A 17,294-nucleotide genomic window follows, 5' to 3' on the forward strand; every position below is an offset into this window, starting at 1 on the left:
CCACTGACATGTCCCACAAGAGCATAGTGGGCTTGTGGTTATCACTCGTTCTCTTAGGAGCTGGTAAGTTGTGTCTGTTTTACTTATGTTTTAGTTTCAAGCCAGGACTGAAATTTGGGGCTCAAAACACAGTTTGTTTTCTTGATCCCAGCTTGGATCATTACTAGAACAGATATAAAACCCTGGAGGAAAAAACTGTTGAGTTGGAGAAATTTGAGTTGGAAAAATGCAGATAAGATTGAAATTACAAATTCTATAATAAGAGATAGATGATATTTTCCCCTCTTTTCTTAAAAGAAAACATAAGAAACCTAAAAATGATACCATTATCTATCTTTCATAGATTACCAGTATGTTACTCGACATTACAGTCTTAATTAACAGGAGTAAAAACCCAATTTCAGACAAAATTTAATAATAATGGAAGCATATAAGTAAAAATGGCAAAATCCCAAATAATTTTTCCATCAATAGGAAGATGGTCTAGAATCTTTGTAGCCTCTGAGATCCCAAACACATGTAACCTTCGTTTAATTTCTTCTTGCAATGAAAAATATTACTTGTTTCACTGTTTTTCAAAGCAAAGTCTCACTGATTTGTAAGGACAGGCTGTGCATATTTTAATAATTATACAAAGGAATGTAACTTTTGCTTATATCTGCTAAGCACTATAATAAAAAATGTAAAATACTAAAATATCTGAATACCTAAAACTAATTGACTAAATTACAAAACAGGGTTAGGAATAAAGTTCTGAATAATGAACATAGAGAGAATTACTGAAGTTCTACATCCTGCTAATTTATAAAGACAGGCAATGAGTATTTTAATAATTATACAGAGATATAGAGAATATTCATAAGTCAGGGCTGAACTGTGGGATCCTTGGTGCCCTCTGAGCTCGGTTGAGCCATGGTGGTGCAGTGGTTAGAATGCAGTATTGCAGGCTAACTCTGCTCACACTGTCCGGATTCAATTCCATGCTAATATCTGATGTGGTTTTGCCTAGCTTCACCTACTGCTTCCTGTCTGATAGAAAGTTTATGTTTTCGACTCACAAGGTCAGGCACACCTAGCTGAGTCAATTTAGTTAGAAGAATATCTGGAATGAGGGTAGTGAATGCTGAGCTGAAGTCTACAAAGAGGACCCTTGCATAGGTCTTTGGAGATTCAAGTTGTTGTAGGATGTAGTGCAGAGCCATATTAACAGCATCATCTGCCAATCTATTTGTTCGGTAGTCAAATTGCAAGGGGTCTAACAGCGGATCCGTGATGGTTTTCAGATGGACCAGCACTAGCCTTTCAAAGGTTTTCATAATTATGGATTCAGAGCAACTGGTCTGAAGTAATTCAGTTCCTTGATGGAGGGTTTCTTCAGCACTGGGATGATAGTAGAGCATTTAAAGCAAGAAGGAATATAAGACATCTGTAATGATTTATTAAAGATGCGAGTGAAGATGGGGAGCAATGCATCAACAGTCCTCTATCCTGGGGCCATTTAATCTTTCTTCACAAAAGATTTTTCTCTGACGCTTGGAAAGTCACTTGTGGTCCAACTTTGAACGCTTTCTCTGGCCTTGCAGGAGCTTCCGAGACAAAAGAACTGTATGGCATTCTGGGGGGCTCTGTCACTTTCCGATTGACAGAACCTCCACCGTATGAAAAGATTCGCTGGAGTAAAGGTATCTACGGAAACTCCATACGTATTAGTGCGGTGAATGATGGGGAAGATGGGGAACCATGTGGCCTCCAGGGCTTCCTCACAGTCTTTGAAGAGGAACTGAGGGTCTCTGAGGACTGCCGAGAACTACATCTCAGCCATCTACAGGAAGAGGACGCTGGCAGATACACGGCACATATTGTTCAACAAAACAGAATCTCAAAGGAGTTCTTTGACCTGGAGGTGCTTAGTAAGTATCCCAGTCATGGCAGCTAATTCCTGGCCTCCCTCCTTTGCTCAGGATGATGTGGAGAGGTGGGGGCTTTTCTGTTGATGAGGGGGCTTTGGGAGTCCAGTTTTTGAAGAGATGCACTTTTTGGAGTGAGCCCAGAGCTGATCACCTGCTGCTCCCTTCTTTTTAGCTTTTGTCCCTGGGGGCTCTGCCCATCAGAGTTTTTGGATAGATCCTGGTCCATTTTTACAATGCAAATTGGTTCAAGAGGTTCTGATCAGGCCTAAATCCTTCCTTATTCCTCACCCCCCACCCCACAAATCTACCATTTTGCTCCCTGTCCCACCCTGCCCACCATCTTCCACACCAGGAGATTTGGCTCAGCTGAGGACTTGCCTTTCTATGATGGTCAGAAATGGAGTTCAAGCGGTGTCCTGCATGCTCTTCCCTCTGGAAGTGGGACCTTGGGGGTTCATCACAGCTCTCTCCGGGCTTCCCTCTCCATGGGGCATAGGCTGGATTGGGCCAGATGGGGTGGCAGGGAGAGGCCGGTGTGCTTTGAGACGGGAATCTCCAGAAAGACAGTTTAGGAGTCTGTCCGAGGATCTGGTGGGACTGGTTGGAATCACAAAGTCTTTGGGGAAGAGTCAGGGAGTCTCTGAGGGTCCCTGAGCCTGGAAGGTTATCATCTCGCCCTCAACCTCTGGTTTAGTATAAGGAGGGCTTGCTGGAAGGCAGAGGGTGTGTGTGTGTGTGTGTGTGTGTGTGCGCGCCTGCCCTCCTCTATCATAATGTGTCAGATGTGAGAGGGGGGATTGTTGCAGTGTTGTTACTTGTGACAGAAATGGATGACATGTATTTTCCTTGCTCTAATCTAAGCAAATCTATTGATTGACTCATGCCGTAGCTGCTTCTCCTTCCACTTTGGCCTCACTGTTATTTTGTGGTTTCTCACAATGTGACGTGTCTCTGCATCTCCTGCTCAGAACAGTTTCCGGAGTCTGAGATAAGAGTGACCTGCACTTCCATGGGGGCTGGAAAGGGAGTTTGGCAGCTGAATTGCTCTACAGGGACCTTGAAAGATGAAATGGAATTCAGATGGAACGCAAGTTACAAGGGCATTGATATCATCTCCGAGGGTTCTGTGGTGGAGCTCAACTCCCAAGACCTTGATCTAGAATTCACCTGCATGGCAAAAACAGAGGATAGTGTAGCATTCAGGACAGTCACCTTAAAGGAAGTTTGTTCTGGTAAGTTTTTCTCTCCATGAAAAAGTCTTTTGTGTCCAAAGGAGCCTCATTGCGACCACCTCTCCTCCCATGACCGGAGCCTAGTAGATTGGTCCACTTCCTTAGGCACAGGATGATCACTGAGTGGGACTGTTTCCATTGCTTTATATATTTAACCACTCATGATCCAAATTTGTGTTTCCTGACCACAGAAGAGCAGAAGTCCCCTCTGGACATCTTGAATTTGCAAATTGCCCCTTCCAGCAATTCTTCAATTTCACCTTCAGATCACTGATTGATCTCTTTTCGTGTCTGGGATTGGAGGGTCTTCTGGCCAAGCTTCCCCTATTCTCCTTTCCTGTGTTGATTGTTGCGATTATCTTAGATTCACACCTGGGTCTTCTGACCAGGGAGGAACAGCATTTTATACGATCCCTTTCATGTTCACACACAATCAAGAAACCTCTCTACCCAAAACTGATTTTTAAACACAGGTTGCTGCCTTACACACATCCTAAATGGTGCCCCTTATGTGACAGCAGGGAGGGACATGGGATCGAATTCACCACAGCACCCAGTCTATAGGGTGCCCTGCTATTTTTCCCAGTCACAGTTCAAAAAAATGTGAATCCTTCTTTCGACACCAGTTTCTGTGGACTCAGATGCTGGACCTAGAGCCCAATAATCAATGCTCACTGCAGTATTTATTTATTTAATCAATGTACACAAGACGAAATCACTCCAGAAAATTATGGGACTCCTCCCGACAAAAGGATGCACTCATACTTATACATTTTAGGAAAGAAAATGGTGTTTTCCACCCATTTCCTTCTGCCTTGACCTCAGGTGTTTTGGAGAATAGATGACTCACTCTTCTCTGTGGCAGCCCCTCAAACGTTGGAAGATGTTATCATATCACCCCGATCCATCTATTCGCTAGACTACACATACCCAGTTCCCTCAATTGTTCTGTCAGGCTGTCTCTGATTATATTTAGGAAAGAATACACCTTGACTTCATTTGAAAATAAAGAAAAGTACTTTTACTAAATACATCCGGACTACAGCTGTTTAAAGTTGGATCTGAGACAGAATATGGCTAACATCCCATATCCCCTCGTTAGTCCCTCCTTCCCACAAAAGGTCAGGCAGGCCTGATCCAATGCCAGCTCCTTCTCGCCCCCCGTGGTAATCTTCTTCTGAAGGTCTCTGGCAATTTATTATCTTAGGAATGCAGGGATCATTGGAAAGCCCGCGCATCTGGCGTTTATGCTGATTCAAACATTAGCTGCCCCTTCCCCTCCTTTTATGTCAGACGACACTCTTAAAGGGCCTTCTTCTGTTAATCTAAATAGGATAGCATACATCTTAGGTTCATGGCTATTTTACATTAACATACTGACACTGCAATCTAACTACTGAATACGAATTGCACACATATAACACAAATAGAGTGAAGCTTGGAGTGGAGGCTGACACGTTCATTGTATGATTTAGCCTTTTGACCCTTGATCATTTTTGTGGCTCTTCTCTACATTCTTTCCAGGGTCTCAATATTTTTGGTTTTTGATTGCAATCACAAAAGCTGGTTGCAGTATTCCAAATGTGATTTCTCCAAAAAAGTATAAAGCAGTACTAATAATTCACTTGATCTTGATTGTATCCCTCTCCTGTTGCAGCCTAGGACAGTGTTGGCCGAGAAGGGAAATGTCTTCAAAGAAAAAACAAGAAAGTCCAGTTTTTGCCTCCTGAAAAAGCACCTTTAGGACAGGGGCACCAAGCTTTGCCCACAATTGCTTGTGCTGATGCCTGATGGACCATCTAAAGCTCCTGTATGGTCTTCAAAGGGTGGTCCCAACACAAGGCGATTCAGCATGGAATAAGTACAATTGTCACAAGAGATGGATCTGTGCTGACTCTTCCTGGCCGTAGCTGAGCATGAGCTGCCCAAGAAGCTTCTTCAGCTGTGACTGGATGGTGGGAAATGGAAGGATGTATATTTCTTGCAGACAGCTGGCCGTTTGCATTCTTTGTGAGAGTTATTTCCACTACTCATTTCCACTACTCAGGTGACCCTGAGGACACAGATCAACCTCCAAGTGGCCTCAACAACTCTAAAAGTCTGCAAGGAATATAAGTCCTTCCCCCACCATTCACTCAGAGCTGAAGAAGCTTCTTGGATGAGAAGCAAAAAGTCTTCAAAGAAAAAGAAGAGAGTCCAGTTGCCTCCTGAAAAAGCACCTTTGAGATCACCATGACCTGGATGACTTGGTGCACCTGATAACCTTCTTGCCAGATGGAGCCTGGGTGGGGTTCAAGGTGCTGGTCACCTGCCCAGGGCTGGTGGGTCTTCTGTTGCAAATGGGGCCAGCACGGTCCATTCTCTGAAGGTGCTGAAAAGATTAACAGGGCCTGTTGCTCTTTTTCAGGACAGACCAAGAACCTGCCTGGGCTGCCTCTCTGGGCCCTGCTGTGTCTTAGCCTAGGGGGAAGTCTTCTTCTTCCTGGCTGCATGGAACTCATTCCCATGGAGAAATCCAGAAAAGGTACCATACTATCTTAAGGAGGATCTCTGAAAACCCCAACATTTCTCTTCTTATTTCCTTCTCCTTCTGCCCCAAAGGAATTTCTCTCTATTTCTCAGGATCTACAGGTTGAGTCTGATCCCAATACAACACAAAGCTTCTTCCATCTCAGCCACATTTGCCCACCTCAAGATATCATGTCCAGACGAGCCGTTGACAAAGCGGTGGCACAAAGTCACTCCAAAGGATAAACATACATTTCCACTTTGAGGCCACCTCCTTCATGGTAGCAAGATGACCCTGAATGAATGAGTGAACGAATGAACGAATGAACGAATGAACAAATGAACGAATGAACGAATGAACGAATGAACGAATGAAAATACTGCAGCCAAGTTTCCCCTTCTCCTTTTGCACCTCCCAACTTGCTCTAGCTGGTTGCCCCTTGGACCTCTGCCTTTTTTCTCCTAAAGCTCAGCTGTTGCCTTGGTTTTCTTCCCAGCAGATGGAGGAGGAAGAAGTCGGGCCCACCCCAGCCTGGAGACGACTGACAGATGCCTGAGATGAGTCTCCTTCCTGCCGCTTCACTTCCTGGTCTTCCTGGGCAGCTTTTCAGAGGAGCTTTTGGGACAAGGGGGCTTCTGTGGACCAGCCAATGATATGTGGCTAGTGGGAGAGGCTTGGGTTGGTCCTCTGCATCTGCTTTCATTGCTGCCTTGTCTGGCCCCCAAGGAAAACTCCAGCACTTGCTTCCTTATTTTTAATATTTGGGAGTTGAAAGGGGAAACTGGGAAGACAGTTTACATTTTGGTAAATCTGGCCCATGGCACGACTGAGGAACTAGTCATGGCCTGGGAACAGGCCGCGGCTGGGGCCTTGGACCGTGTCGCACCTTTGCGGCCTCTGACCCGGCGCAGATCTCGTCCGGCTCCTTGTTTCTCCGAGGGGCTGAGGGAGATGAAACGCCGGAGAAGACGCCTAGAGAGCACCTGGAGGTCCAGTCGCTCCGAAGCTGATTGGACACTAGTTAGGTCCTATTCTAGGACCTACCTAGTGGCAATGGGGAGGCAAGGCGTTCTTACACCTCCACCCTCATTGCGTCGGCAGATAACCACCCGGCCGCCCTGTTTTGGGTAACCCGCTCCCTCCTTCATCAGGAGGTGCGGGATGACCCTTTGCAGGGATGAGCCGAGGAGTTTAGTGGTTATCTATACGATAAAATCGCTCAGCTCCGGGACAGCCTGGACCGAAATTGGGATGATCCAAGCGAGGGAGAGGAGGCACATCTTGTCGAGTCTGTTTGGGATGAGTTTGACCCTGTGGCTCCCGAGGACGTGGACAGGTTGTTGGGGAGGCTTCACGCCACGACATGTTTACTGGACCTGTGTCCTTCCTGGCTGGTACTGGCCACTCAGGAGGTGACACGAGGCTGGCTCCAGAGGATTATCAACGCTTCTTTGTTGTAAGGGGTTTTCCCTGCCGCCTTGAAAGAGGCGGTGGTGAGACCCCTCCTCAAGAAGCCCTCCCTGAACCCAGCTATTTTGGGCAATTATCGTCCAGTCTCCAACCTTCGCTTTGTTGCGAAGGTTGTAGAGAGTGCTGTGGCGCGACAGCTACCCCAATACCTGGATGAAGCCGTCTATCTAGACCCGTTCCAGTCTGGCTTCCGACCCGGATACAGCACGGAGACAGCTTTGGTCGCATTGGTGGATGATCTCTGGAGGGCCAGGGACAGGGGTTACTCCTCTGCCCTGGTCCTATTAGACCTCTCAGCGGCTTTTGATACCATCGACCATGGTATCTTGCTGCGCCGGTTGGGGGGATTGGGAGTGGGAGGCACCATGTATCGGTGGTTCTCCTCCTATCTCTCCGACCGGTCGCAGACGGTGTTGACAGGGGGGCAGAGGTCGACCGCGAGGTGCCTCACTTGTAGGGTGCCACAGGGGTCGATTCTCTCGCCCCTTCTGTTCAACATCTATATGAAGCCGTTGGGTGAGATCATCAGTGGCTTCGGGGTGAGATACCAGCTGTACGCTGATGACACCCAGCTGTACTTTTCCACCCCGGGCCACCCCAATGAAGTTGTTGAAGTGCTGTCCCGGTGTTTGGAAGCCGTACGGGTCTGGATGGGGAGAAACAGGCTCAAGCTTAATCCCTCCAAGACGGAGTGGCTGTGGATGCCGGCATCCCAATTCAGTCAGCTGCAGCCGCAGCTGACTGTTGGAGGCGAGTTATTGGCCCCAAAGGATAGGGTGCGCAACTTAGGTGTCCTCCTGGATGAACGGCTGTCGTTTGAAGATCATTTGACGGCCGTCTCCAGGAGGGCCTTCCACCAGGTTCGCCTGGTTCGGCAGTTGCGCCCCTTCCTTGATCGGGATGCCTTGTGCACAGTCACTCATGCGCTCGTTACCTCTCGCTTGGATTATTGTAATGCTCTCTACATGGGGCTCCCCTTGAGGTGCACTCAGAGGCTTCAGTTAGTCCAGAATGCAGCTGCGCGGGTGATAGAGGGAGCTACGCGTAGCTCCCACGTAACACCGCTCCTGCGCAGACTGCACTGGCTACCTGTGGCCTTTCGAGTGCACTTTAAGGTTTTGGTTACACCTTTAAAGCGCTCCATGGCTTAGGGCCTGGGTACTTACGGGACCACCTGCTGTTACCGCATGCCTCCCACCGACCCGTACGCTTTCACAGAGAGGGACTTCTCAGGGTGCCGTCCGCCAAGCAATGTCGGCTGGCGGCCCCCAGGGGAAGGTCCTTCTCTGTGGGGGCTCCCACACTCTGGAACGAGCTTCCCCCGGGTTTACGCCAAATACCTGACCTTCGGACCTTCCGTCGCGAACTGAAGACACATCTTTTCATTCGCGCGGGGCTGGCTTAAATTTTATCGATTTTAAATTTTTTATTAATAATTTTAAATGGGGTTTTAGTTTATTATATATTTTAAACTTTTTAGGCTAATTATAAAATAAGTTTTTTAATTTGCATTTTAAATTGTACATTGTATTGCCTGTTTTATTTTTGCCTGTACACCGCCCTGAGTGTCGTGTCCCACTCCTCCGCTGACGGCCGGGTCAGGGAAATCTGAATCAGGCTTGCCTCTGCAGCTCTGCCCAAAGTCTTAGCAAAGTCCTCACAGCAGGCAGGAGACCAGTAAGTGACTTCAGCAAGATAAGTTCGACTTTTGCCTGACTCAGAGACTGCCAGAAAGCAGATCCTTTATATAGGCCATGGGGTGTGGCTCCATGACTCAGCACTCATTAAGGCCTGCCCCTCCCTTCCTTCTGTTGCCTCCGCCTATCCAGCCTTCTGATGCGAGGGTCACTCCAATCAGCAGCTGTTGGGAATAAACCCTCCTCAGGCTCACATGCTGTGGAGGAGGGGGAGGGGTCTAGCTGCTCCGTTTGCCTGGGCATGGAGTCAGGGCTGGGGCAGGGAGGTGCTCCTTCTTCTGCAGTTTGTGTGGGCATGGAGCCAGGACTTGGGCCGGGAGGCATACATTCCTCAGTGTTCGGGAGCAGGTAAGAAGGCCCCGGCTGCTCTGAGGGCGGGCAAGACACAACACTGAGTCCTTCGGGAGAAGGGCGGTATAAAAATCAAAATAATAAATAAATAAAAAAATAAAAAAATAATCTTATGAACTAAGCATAGGTCAGAACGTAGACGGCGTATTTCGAGGCTATCCAGATCTAAAAAAAAATCTAAATCCAAGTAAGGAGAAATATTATGTCAGTAAGAACAATTGATCAGTGGAACAGCTTGCCTCCTGAAATTGTGGGTGCTCCATCATTGGAAGTTTCAAAAATAGACTGACAGCTGTTTGACCAGGGTGGTATAAGTCTCTTTCCTTGAACAGGAGATGGACTAGGTCCCTTCCAGCCCTTTGGCTCTCTGCTTCTATGAATCTATGATTCTCAGGTTCATACTGAAAATAAATCATCCACAAGCAAACTGCAATTGTTTTGTCTGCCCATCCAGGTACAATAAATACCTTATCTATTTATAAATACCTTATTTATTTATACAATAAATACAAAATACCTTCTCCCACCAGACTTGAAATCCTAGGCTTAGAAAACTTGGAAGTCCATCGCCTTCGACAAGACCTAAGTTTAATTCATAGAATCATCTATTGCAATGTCCTTCCTGTTACAGACTACTTCAGCTTTAATTGCAATAATACAAGAGCAACCAATAGATTTAAACTTAATGTTAACCGCTTTAATCTAGATTGCAGAAAATATGACTTCTGTAACAGAACCATCAGTGCTTGGAATACTTTACCTGACTCTGTGGTCTCTTCCCATAATCCTAAAAGTTTTATCCAAAAACTTTCTACTATTGACCTCATCCCATTCCTAAGAGGACCATAAGGTGCGTGCATAAGCGCACAAACGTGCCTACCGTTCCTGTCCTATTGTTTTTCTTTTCTTCTTCATATATATATATATATATATATATATATATATATATATATATATATATATATATATATATATATATTTTCTGAGATTTTGGTGTTTGTATGTAGGTCTTTGGTTATTCGGGTTTGTCCGTGTAAAATTGGAAGTGTCTTGCCGGCGTTTGAAGTCTCATTCGTCATCTTCAGGCTTCAGCTTCGTGCTTCTGGGAGCAGTGTGAGCCTGAAGATGACGAATGGACTTCAGCATCGCCGTCCAATTTACATGGGACAAAAATATATATATATATATATATATATATATATATATATGCTTATACCTCCTAATATTTACTCATATATATGTTTATATACTATATAATCTTTTTGTATGATTTTGTGACAAAATAAATAAAAAAAAAATAAAAAAAATAATTCTCAGTGTGTTAGCTGTCTATTTGGGCTCCTTTGTCTAGTCCTGCTGGCCAGCTGCCATGAAAGGACCGCAAGAGCTTGAAAGGAGCATCAGACATGGTCCCTCACCACACCTGTTGTGCTGTATCTGTTCTGTGTTCCAGAGGAGGAAGGGCGCCAGAGCCTCTTCTGCAGAAAGGGAAGTTCCTTCTTTGCAAATGACCTTGAGGAAAAAGTGAACATTGTGGGAAGCGTGGCTGGCCACCAGAGGATTTGCAGGCAGACCCGAGTCTTTAGCAATGCCCAGAACCCAAGTGCAAGGCCCGTCTCACCGCAATTCCCACCTGCAAATTCAGGATTCCTGAGCCCTCAGACAGTGCATGCATGTCCAAGTTTTGGGGTTCACAATTCTACTCCAAAACAAATCAATCTCAGTCCCCAAGCCCAGTTTCCTTCTGACAACCCCCCCCCCCAAAACAGTCATCAAGCACAACCAGGAGAACCAACTCTGTCTTAATGGTAAGTTATATTAACAGAATCTTGTGAGTCTCAAATTACACTTCTGTCTTTCTCAAGGCCATTCCCCCATCACACCCTCAGTTCATCTTCTCAAAAAGTATCAGAAGAAACTTGCTTAAAGGAAACTGTCCTGAACACCTTGCTAACATTGTTTTCTGCCGTGCAAGTGACTCTGAGGTCAATGTTTTGGGAGATGAGCTTGATCACAGAACTCCCAAGTGGGGGATCTACCTCTATCTCTGCCTTCCACCAAATACTTGCTCTGGACTTGCACTATCGTTAAATTTTGTCTGAAATTGGATTTTTAGTCCATCAGGACTATGTTGGTTGAGTGACATAATAAATTTATATGAACCCATGGATAATGGTATTGTGTGCATGTTTCTTATGTTTGTAAAGAAAAATGAGGAAATGTTTTCTATTTCTTCTGCTAGAATTTGTAATTGAATCATCTGATTTTTTCTTAAGTAATAAGAATCAACAGGGAGACAGATAAACAGAAAATTTGATGTTTTATAACTTACATACAGTATGTAATGGCATAATAGTAGTATTTGGTTACCATTAGCTTTGCTGGTTACAATTACAGCCTTGCAACGCAGTAGAAAATTAATTCAGAAAAAGAAAAGTGCCATAGCTTTAAAAATCTTCATTTTCACTTTTTAACACTAAGCTGTTCATGCTTCCAAGTTCTTTCAGTTTGTGGAGTAATATGCATTATGAGTTTCATCAGAGTTCTGCAGAAGGAGGTTCTTTTGAATTACACTTGATGGGATTAATTTTATTTCTTGACCAAATTATGAGGGAAAAAGTTTTCAGATAGTATTATAAATGGTTGCTGAACTCAAAGGACAAATTTCATCCAAAGGTTTATTTATTTATTTATTTTATTTTATTTTTATACCGCCCTTCTCCCGAAGGACTCAGGGCGGTGTACAGGCAAAAGTAAGAACAACACAATATACAAATTAAAATACCATTTAAAAACTTATTAAATTAGCCTGAAATTAAAATTTTCCATACTAAAAACCCCATTTAAAATTAATAAAATTTCCCTTAAAACTAATTTAAGCCAGCCCCGCGCGGATAAAAAGATGTGTTTTTAGTTCGCGACGAAATGTCCGGAGGTCGGGTATTTGACGTAAACCGGGAAGCTCATTCCAGAGTGTGGGTGCCCCCACAGAAGGCCCTTCCTGGGGCCGCCAGCCGGCATTGTTTGGCGGACGGCACCTGAGAAGTCCCTCTCTATGGGGCGTGCGGGTCGGTGGGAGGCATGTGGTAGCAGCAGGCGGTCCCGTAAGTACCCAGGTCCTAAGCCATGGGCGCTTTAAAGGTCATAACCAACACCTTAAAGTGCACTCGGAAAGCCATAGGCAGCCAGTGCAGCCTGCGCAGGATCGGTGTTACATGGGAGCTACGTGTAGCTCCCTCTATGACCCAGCGCAGCTGCATTCTGGACTAACTGAAGCCTCGGCGCACTTCAAGGAGCCCCATGTGAGAGCATTACAGTAATCAGCGAGAGGTAGCAGGCGCATGAGTGACCGTGCATAAGGCATCCCGATCAAGGAAGGCGCAACTGCGAACCAGGCGAACCTGGTGGAAGGCCCCCTGGAGCGGCCGTCAAATGATCTTCAAGCGACAGCCGATCGTCCAGGAGGACACCTAAGTTGCGCACCCTATCCTTTGGGGCCAATAACTCGCCACCAACAGCCAGCGGCTGCAGCTGACTGAATCGGGTGCCGGCATCCACAGCCACTCCGTCTTGGAGGATTAAGCTTGAGCCTGTTTCTCCCCATCCAGACCCGTCGGCCTCCAAACACGGGACAGCACTTCAACAACTTCATTGGGGTGGTCAGGGTGGAAAAGTACAGCTGAGTGTCATCAGCGTACTGCTGGTATCTCACCCGAAACCACTGATGATCTCACCCAGCGGTTTCATGTAGATGTTGAACAGAAGGCGAGAGAATCGACCCTGAGGACCCCACAAGTGAGGCCCCTCGCGGTCGACCTCTGCCCCCTGTCAACACCGTCTGCGACCGGTCAGAGATAGGAGGAGAACCACCGATATCACGGTGCCTCCACTCCCAATCCCCCAACCGGCGCAGCAAGATACCATGGTCGATGGTATCGAGCGCGCTGAGAGGTCTAATAGGACCAGGGCAGAGGAATAACCCCTGTCCGAGCCCTCCAGAGATCATCCACCAATGCGACCAAAGCTGTCTCCGTGCTGTATCCGGGTCGGAAGCCGGACTGGAGCAGGTCTAGATAGGCGTCTTCATCCAGGTATTGAGGAAGCTGTCGCGCCACGGCACTCTCTACAACCTTCGCAACAAAGCGAAGGTTGGAACTGACGATAATTACCCAAAACAGCTGGGTCAGGAAGGCTTCTTAAGGAGGGTCTCACCACCGCCTCTTTCAAGGCGGCAGGAAAACCCTTCCAACAAAGCGTTGATAATCCTCTGGAGCCAGCCTCGTGTCACCTCCTGAGTGGCCAGTACCAGCCAGGAAGGGCACGGGTCCAGTAAACATGTCGTGCCGTGAAGCCTCCCCAACAACCTGTCACGTCCTCGGGAGCCACAGGGTCAAACTCATCCCAAATGGACTCAACAAGGCGTGCCTCCTCTCCCTCGCTTGGATCATCCCAAATTCGATCCAGACCGTCCCTCAGCTGGCGATTTTATCGTATAGATAACCGCTAAACTCCTCGGCTCGTCCTGCAAGGTCATCCGCACCTCCTGATGTAGGAAGGCGGGTGACCCAGCTGCAAGCGGCAGGCGGTTATCTGCCGGCGCAATGAGGGTGGGCGTGAAGCCTCGCTTCCCTCATTGCCACTAGGTAGGTCCTAGAATAGGACCTAACTAGTGTCGATCAGTTCGGGCGACTGGACCTCCAGGTGCTCTCCAGGCGTCTTCTCCGGCGTTTCATCTCCCTCAGCCCCTCGGAGAACCACGGGGCCGGTCGAGATCTACGCCGGGTCAGAGGCCGCAAAGGCGTGACACGGTCCAAGGCCCCGGCCGCGGCCTGTTCCCAGTTGTACCAAACAATACCATTAGCCTAGCTTTATTTTATTGTGTGTTCTTTTTACCTCTGTCACCCACACCCACACACAAATTATCAAAAGTTTCAATTTGCAAAAATTAAACTTCCCCATTCCAGCCAATTTATCATCATTATTCAAAAATCTCTGTTGGTTTCTGTAAAGAAAAATAGCTTGTTTCTTACCTACTCCAAGTTGAACTAAAACGTTTTGGGCTTTCCAAGCCTGCAGGAATTTTACCTAAGTTTATTGTACAGTTTTGAATATCATAAAAGCTGTGGTGGTGTCAGCTGCTTTCCGTTCTACGAGCTTTTCAGTTCTTTTTCCCTTTGTGTCTGCAGTCCTATCTGATTTTCTCTTCCCTCCTAGCTCATACCCTCCTTCCTGAAGCTGTGTCAGAACTGAATTTGGCTCTTTCTCCAAGGAGCAAAAGTTTCACACACCCTTAAATGGTGCCCTTATGTGGTAGCGGGAAGGGCCATGGGAACAAACTCACAACAGCCAATCTATAGGGCCATGATGGTGAATTTATGACACATGTGCCAGAGGTGGCACACAGCACCCTCAATGATGGCACATGCGCCACCACCCCAGGTCAGATCTCCATGGCGTTTCTTTTGTGAGCTTCTGTTTCCCTGCAAACGACGAAACAGAAGCTCACGAAAGAGAAAGATATTTCGCACATGGATGTTTGCACATGCTCACATGCATGTCCACACTTGGATGTGTACATGTTCATGCATGCACATATTTGCGCGTGCACACCTTTCAGTCTGGCCATGCGAGCGGGTCCAGTTTGGGCACTCGGTGTCTAAAAGGCTGGCCATCACTGCTATAGGTTCTCCTCCTATCTCTCCGACCGGTCGCAGTCGGTGTTGACAGGGGGGCAGAGGTCGGCCCCGAGGCGCCTCACTTGTGGGGTGCCGCAGGGGTCGATCCTCTCGCCCCTTCTGTTCAACATCTACATGAAGCCGCTGGGTGAGATCATCAGTGGCTTCGGTGTGAGGTACCAGCTGTACGCGGATGACACCCAGCTGTACTATTCCACACCGGGCCACCCCAACGAAGCTATCGAAGTGCTGTCCCGGTGTCTGGAGGCCGTACGGGTCTGGATGGGGAGAAACAGGCTCAAGCTCAATCCCTCCAAGACAGAGTGGCTGTGGATGCTGGCATCCCGGTACAGTCAGCTAAATCCGCGGCTGACCATCGGTGGCGAGTCATTGGCCCCGATGGAGAGGGTGCGCAACTTAGGCGTCCTCCTGGATGAACGGCTGTCTCTAGAAGATCATTTGACGGCCGTCTCCAGGAGAGCGTTCTACCAGGTTCGCCTGGTGCGCCAGTTCGCCTTTCTGGACCGGGAGGCCCTATGCACGGTCACTCACGCTCTCGTGACGTCTCGCCTGGATTACTGCAACGCTCTCTACATGCGGCTTCCCTTGAAGGGCATCCGGAGGCTACAGTTAGTCCAAAATGCGGCTGCGCGGGTGATAGATGGAGCCCCTCGTGGCTCCCGCATAACACCCATCCTGCGCAGGCTGCACTGGCTACCTGTGGCCTTCCGGGTGCGCTTCAAGGTTTTGGTGACCACCTTTAAAGCGCTCCATGGCATAGGGCCGGGTTATCTACGGGACCGCCTGCTGCGACCAGATACCTCTCACCGACCCGTGCGCTCTCACAGAGGGACTCCTCAGGGTGCCGTCAGCTAGGCAGTGTCGTCTGGCGACGCCCAGGAAGGGCCTTCTCTGTGGGGCTCCGCCCTCTGGAGCGAACTCCCGAGGACTCCGTCAACTTCCGGATCTTCGAACCTTCCGTCGCGAGCTCAAGACACATTTATTCATCTGTGCAGGACTGGCTTAGATTTTAAATTTAGAGGGGTTTTAAATTGATTTTAATATTTATATTTCTATTTTTAATAATTGGGCATTAGAATAAGTTTTTTAATGATTATTTTAATTTGTATATTGATGTTTTTACATGCCTGTAAACCGCCCTGAGTCCTTTGGGAGATAGGGCGGTATATAAGTTTGAATAATAAATAAAATAAATAAAAATAAATATAGGGTGCCCTGTTGGGATCCCCAATCCCAGCTAGAAAATTGTGAATCCCACTTCTGACACCAACCTCTGTGGAATCAAATGCTGGTCCACAAACCTAATAATCAAAGCTCATTGCAATATTTATTTAATTAGAATTAGAATAGATATTTTTTTTATTGACCAAGTGTGATTGGACACAAAAGGAATTTGTCTTGGTGCATATGCTCTCAGTGTACATAAAAGAAAAGATACCTTCATCAAGGTACAACATTAATCAATGCTCATCTCAAGTTACTTTCCTGTTACTGTCTTCATGAAGGAATTATTGTCTTAATAAAAAAAACATATCAGTTGCATTGCCGTAGAAGGTTATGATAAAGTATACGAAGTTCCTGCTTGTCTAGCAGTCCAAAAGCTTGCCAATGTGAGTAGATAAATTGCTTTGTGCTTCATGAGCAACTGGGGTGGGAGGGTGCAGAGAGAACCTGGCCCAGGACAGAACTTGGGGTGGGGAAGGGGTGCAGAGGAAGTATCCCCAAGTTCCATCTTCTCTTGATGTGGAGCTGGTATTTTCCGTTTTTTTATGGGTTGTGTGGTTTGGTTTGGCTTTTCTGCATTGGTTTGGTAGGACAGGTGAAGGAAGATTGTTCCTCTCACTTTGACTTGTGGGGTTGTGTGAGTGGCCTCTGGTCAAAAAGGAGCCACAACATAGAGAGCGAGGGGTGAGAGAAGGACAAATTTCTCCTGATTTATACTTTGGAACAGCCCGTTAGAAACTGGGTGATACCTTTATAGAAAAGAGTCGCCCAGGTTTGAAACGTTTACAAATTTCTGGAAAGCTATCAAAGAACTTTCACTTTGGTTGTTTTTTTTTAAAAAAATATCCCCCTCTCAATTTACTTGTGCAATAATTCCATGTGGATTGAGCCCGACCAGAGTCACACCGTTGTTCTTTCATGATCAAATTTCCTCCATTTTTCACAGCTCTCTCTCCAGTTTCCCCTTTCAACTCCCAAATATTAAACATAAGGAAGCAAGTGCTGGAGGTTTCCTTGGGGGCCAGACAAGGCAGCAATGAAAGCAGATGCAGAGAAGTAACGCAAGCCCCTCCCACTAGCCACATGAGTAAAAGATATCATTGGCTGGTCCACAGAAGCCCCCTTGTAGAATAGAATAGAATAGAATAGAATAGAATAGAATAGAATAGAATAGAATAGAATAGAATAGAATAGAATAGAATTTT

The 17,294-nt window shown here is 46.8% G+C and overlaps 1 protein-coding gene across 1 annotated transcript; it reads left to right on the forward strand.

Annotated features, from left to right (window-relative positions):
* Positions 1 to 6,619, forward strand: LOC131186336 (SLAM family member 9-like). The gene is made up of 5 exons (XM_058159792.1): positions 1 to 63; positions 1,584 to 1,910; positions 2,879 to 3,142; positions 5,550 to 5,666; positions 6,148 to 6,619. Exons 1-5 carry the CDS (start codon positions 9 to 11, stop codon positions 6,210 to 6,212), a joined length of 828 nt encoding a protein of 275 aa, XP_058015775.1. The 5' UTR covers positions 1 to 8; the 3' UTR covers positions 6,213 to 6,619.
* Positions 6,620 to 17,294: the final 10,675 nt, after the last annotated feature.

Source organism: Ahaetulla prasina, chromosome 17, assembly GCF_028640845.1.
Source record: "Ahaetulla prasina isolate Xishuangbanna chromosome 17, ASM2864084v1, whole genome shotgun sequence".
NCBI classification, from domain to species: Eukaryota; Metazoa; Chordata; class Lepidosauria; order Squamata; family Colubridae; genus Ahaetulla; species Ahaetulla prasina.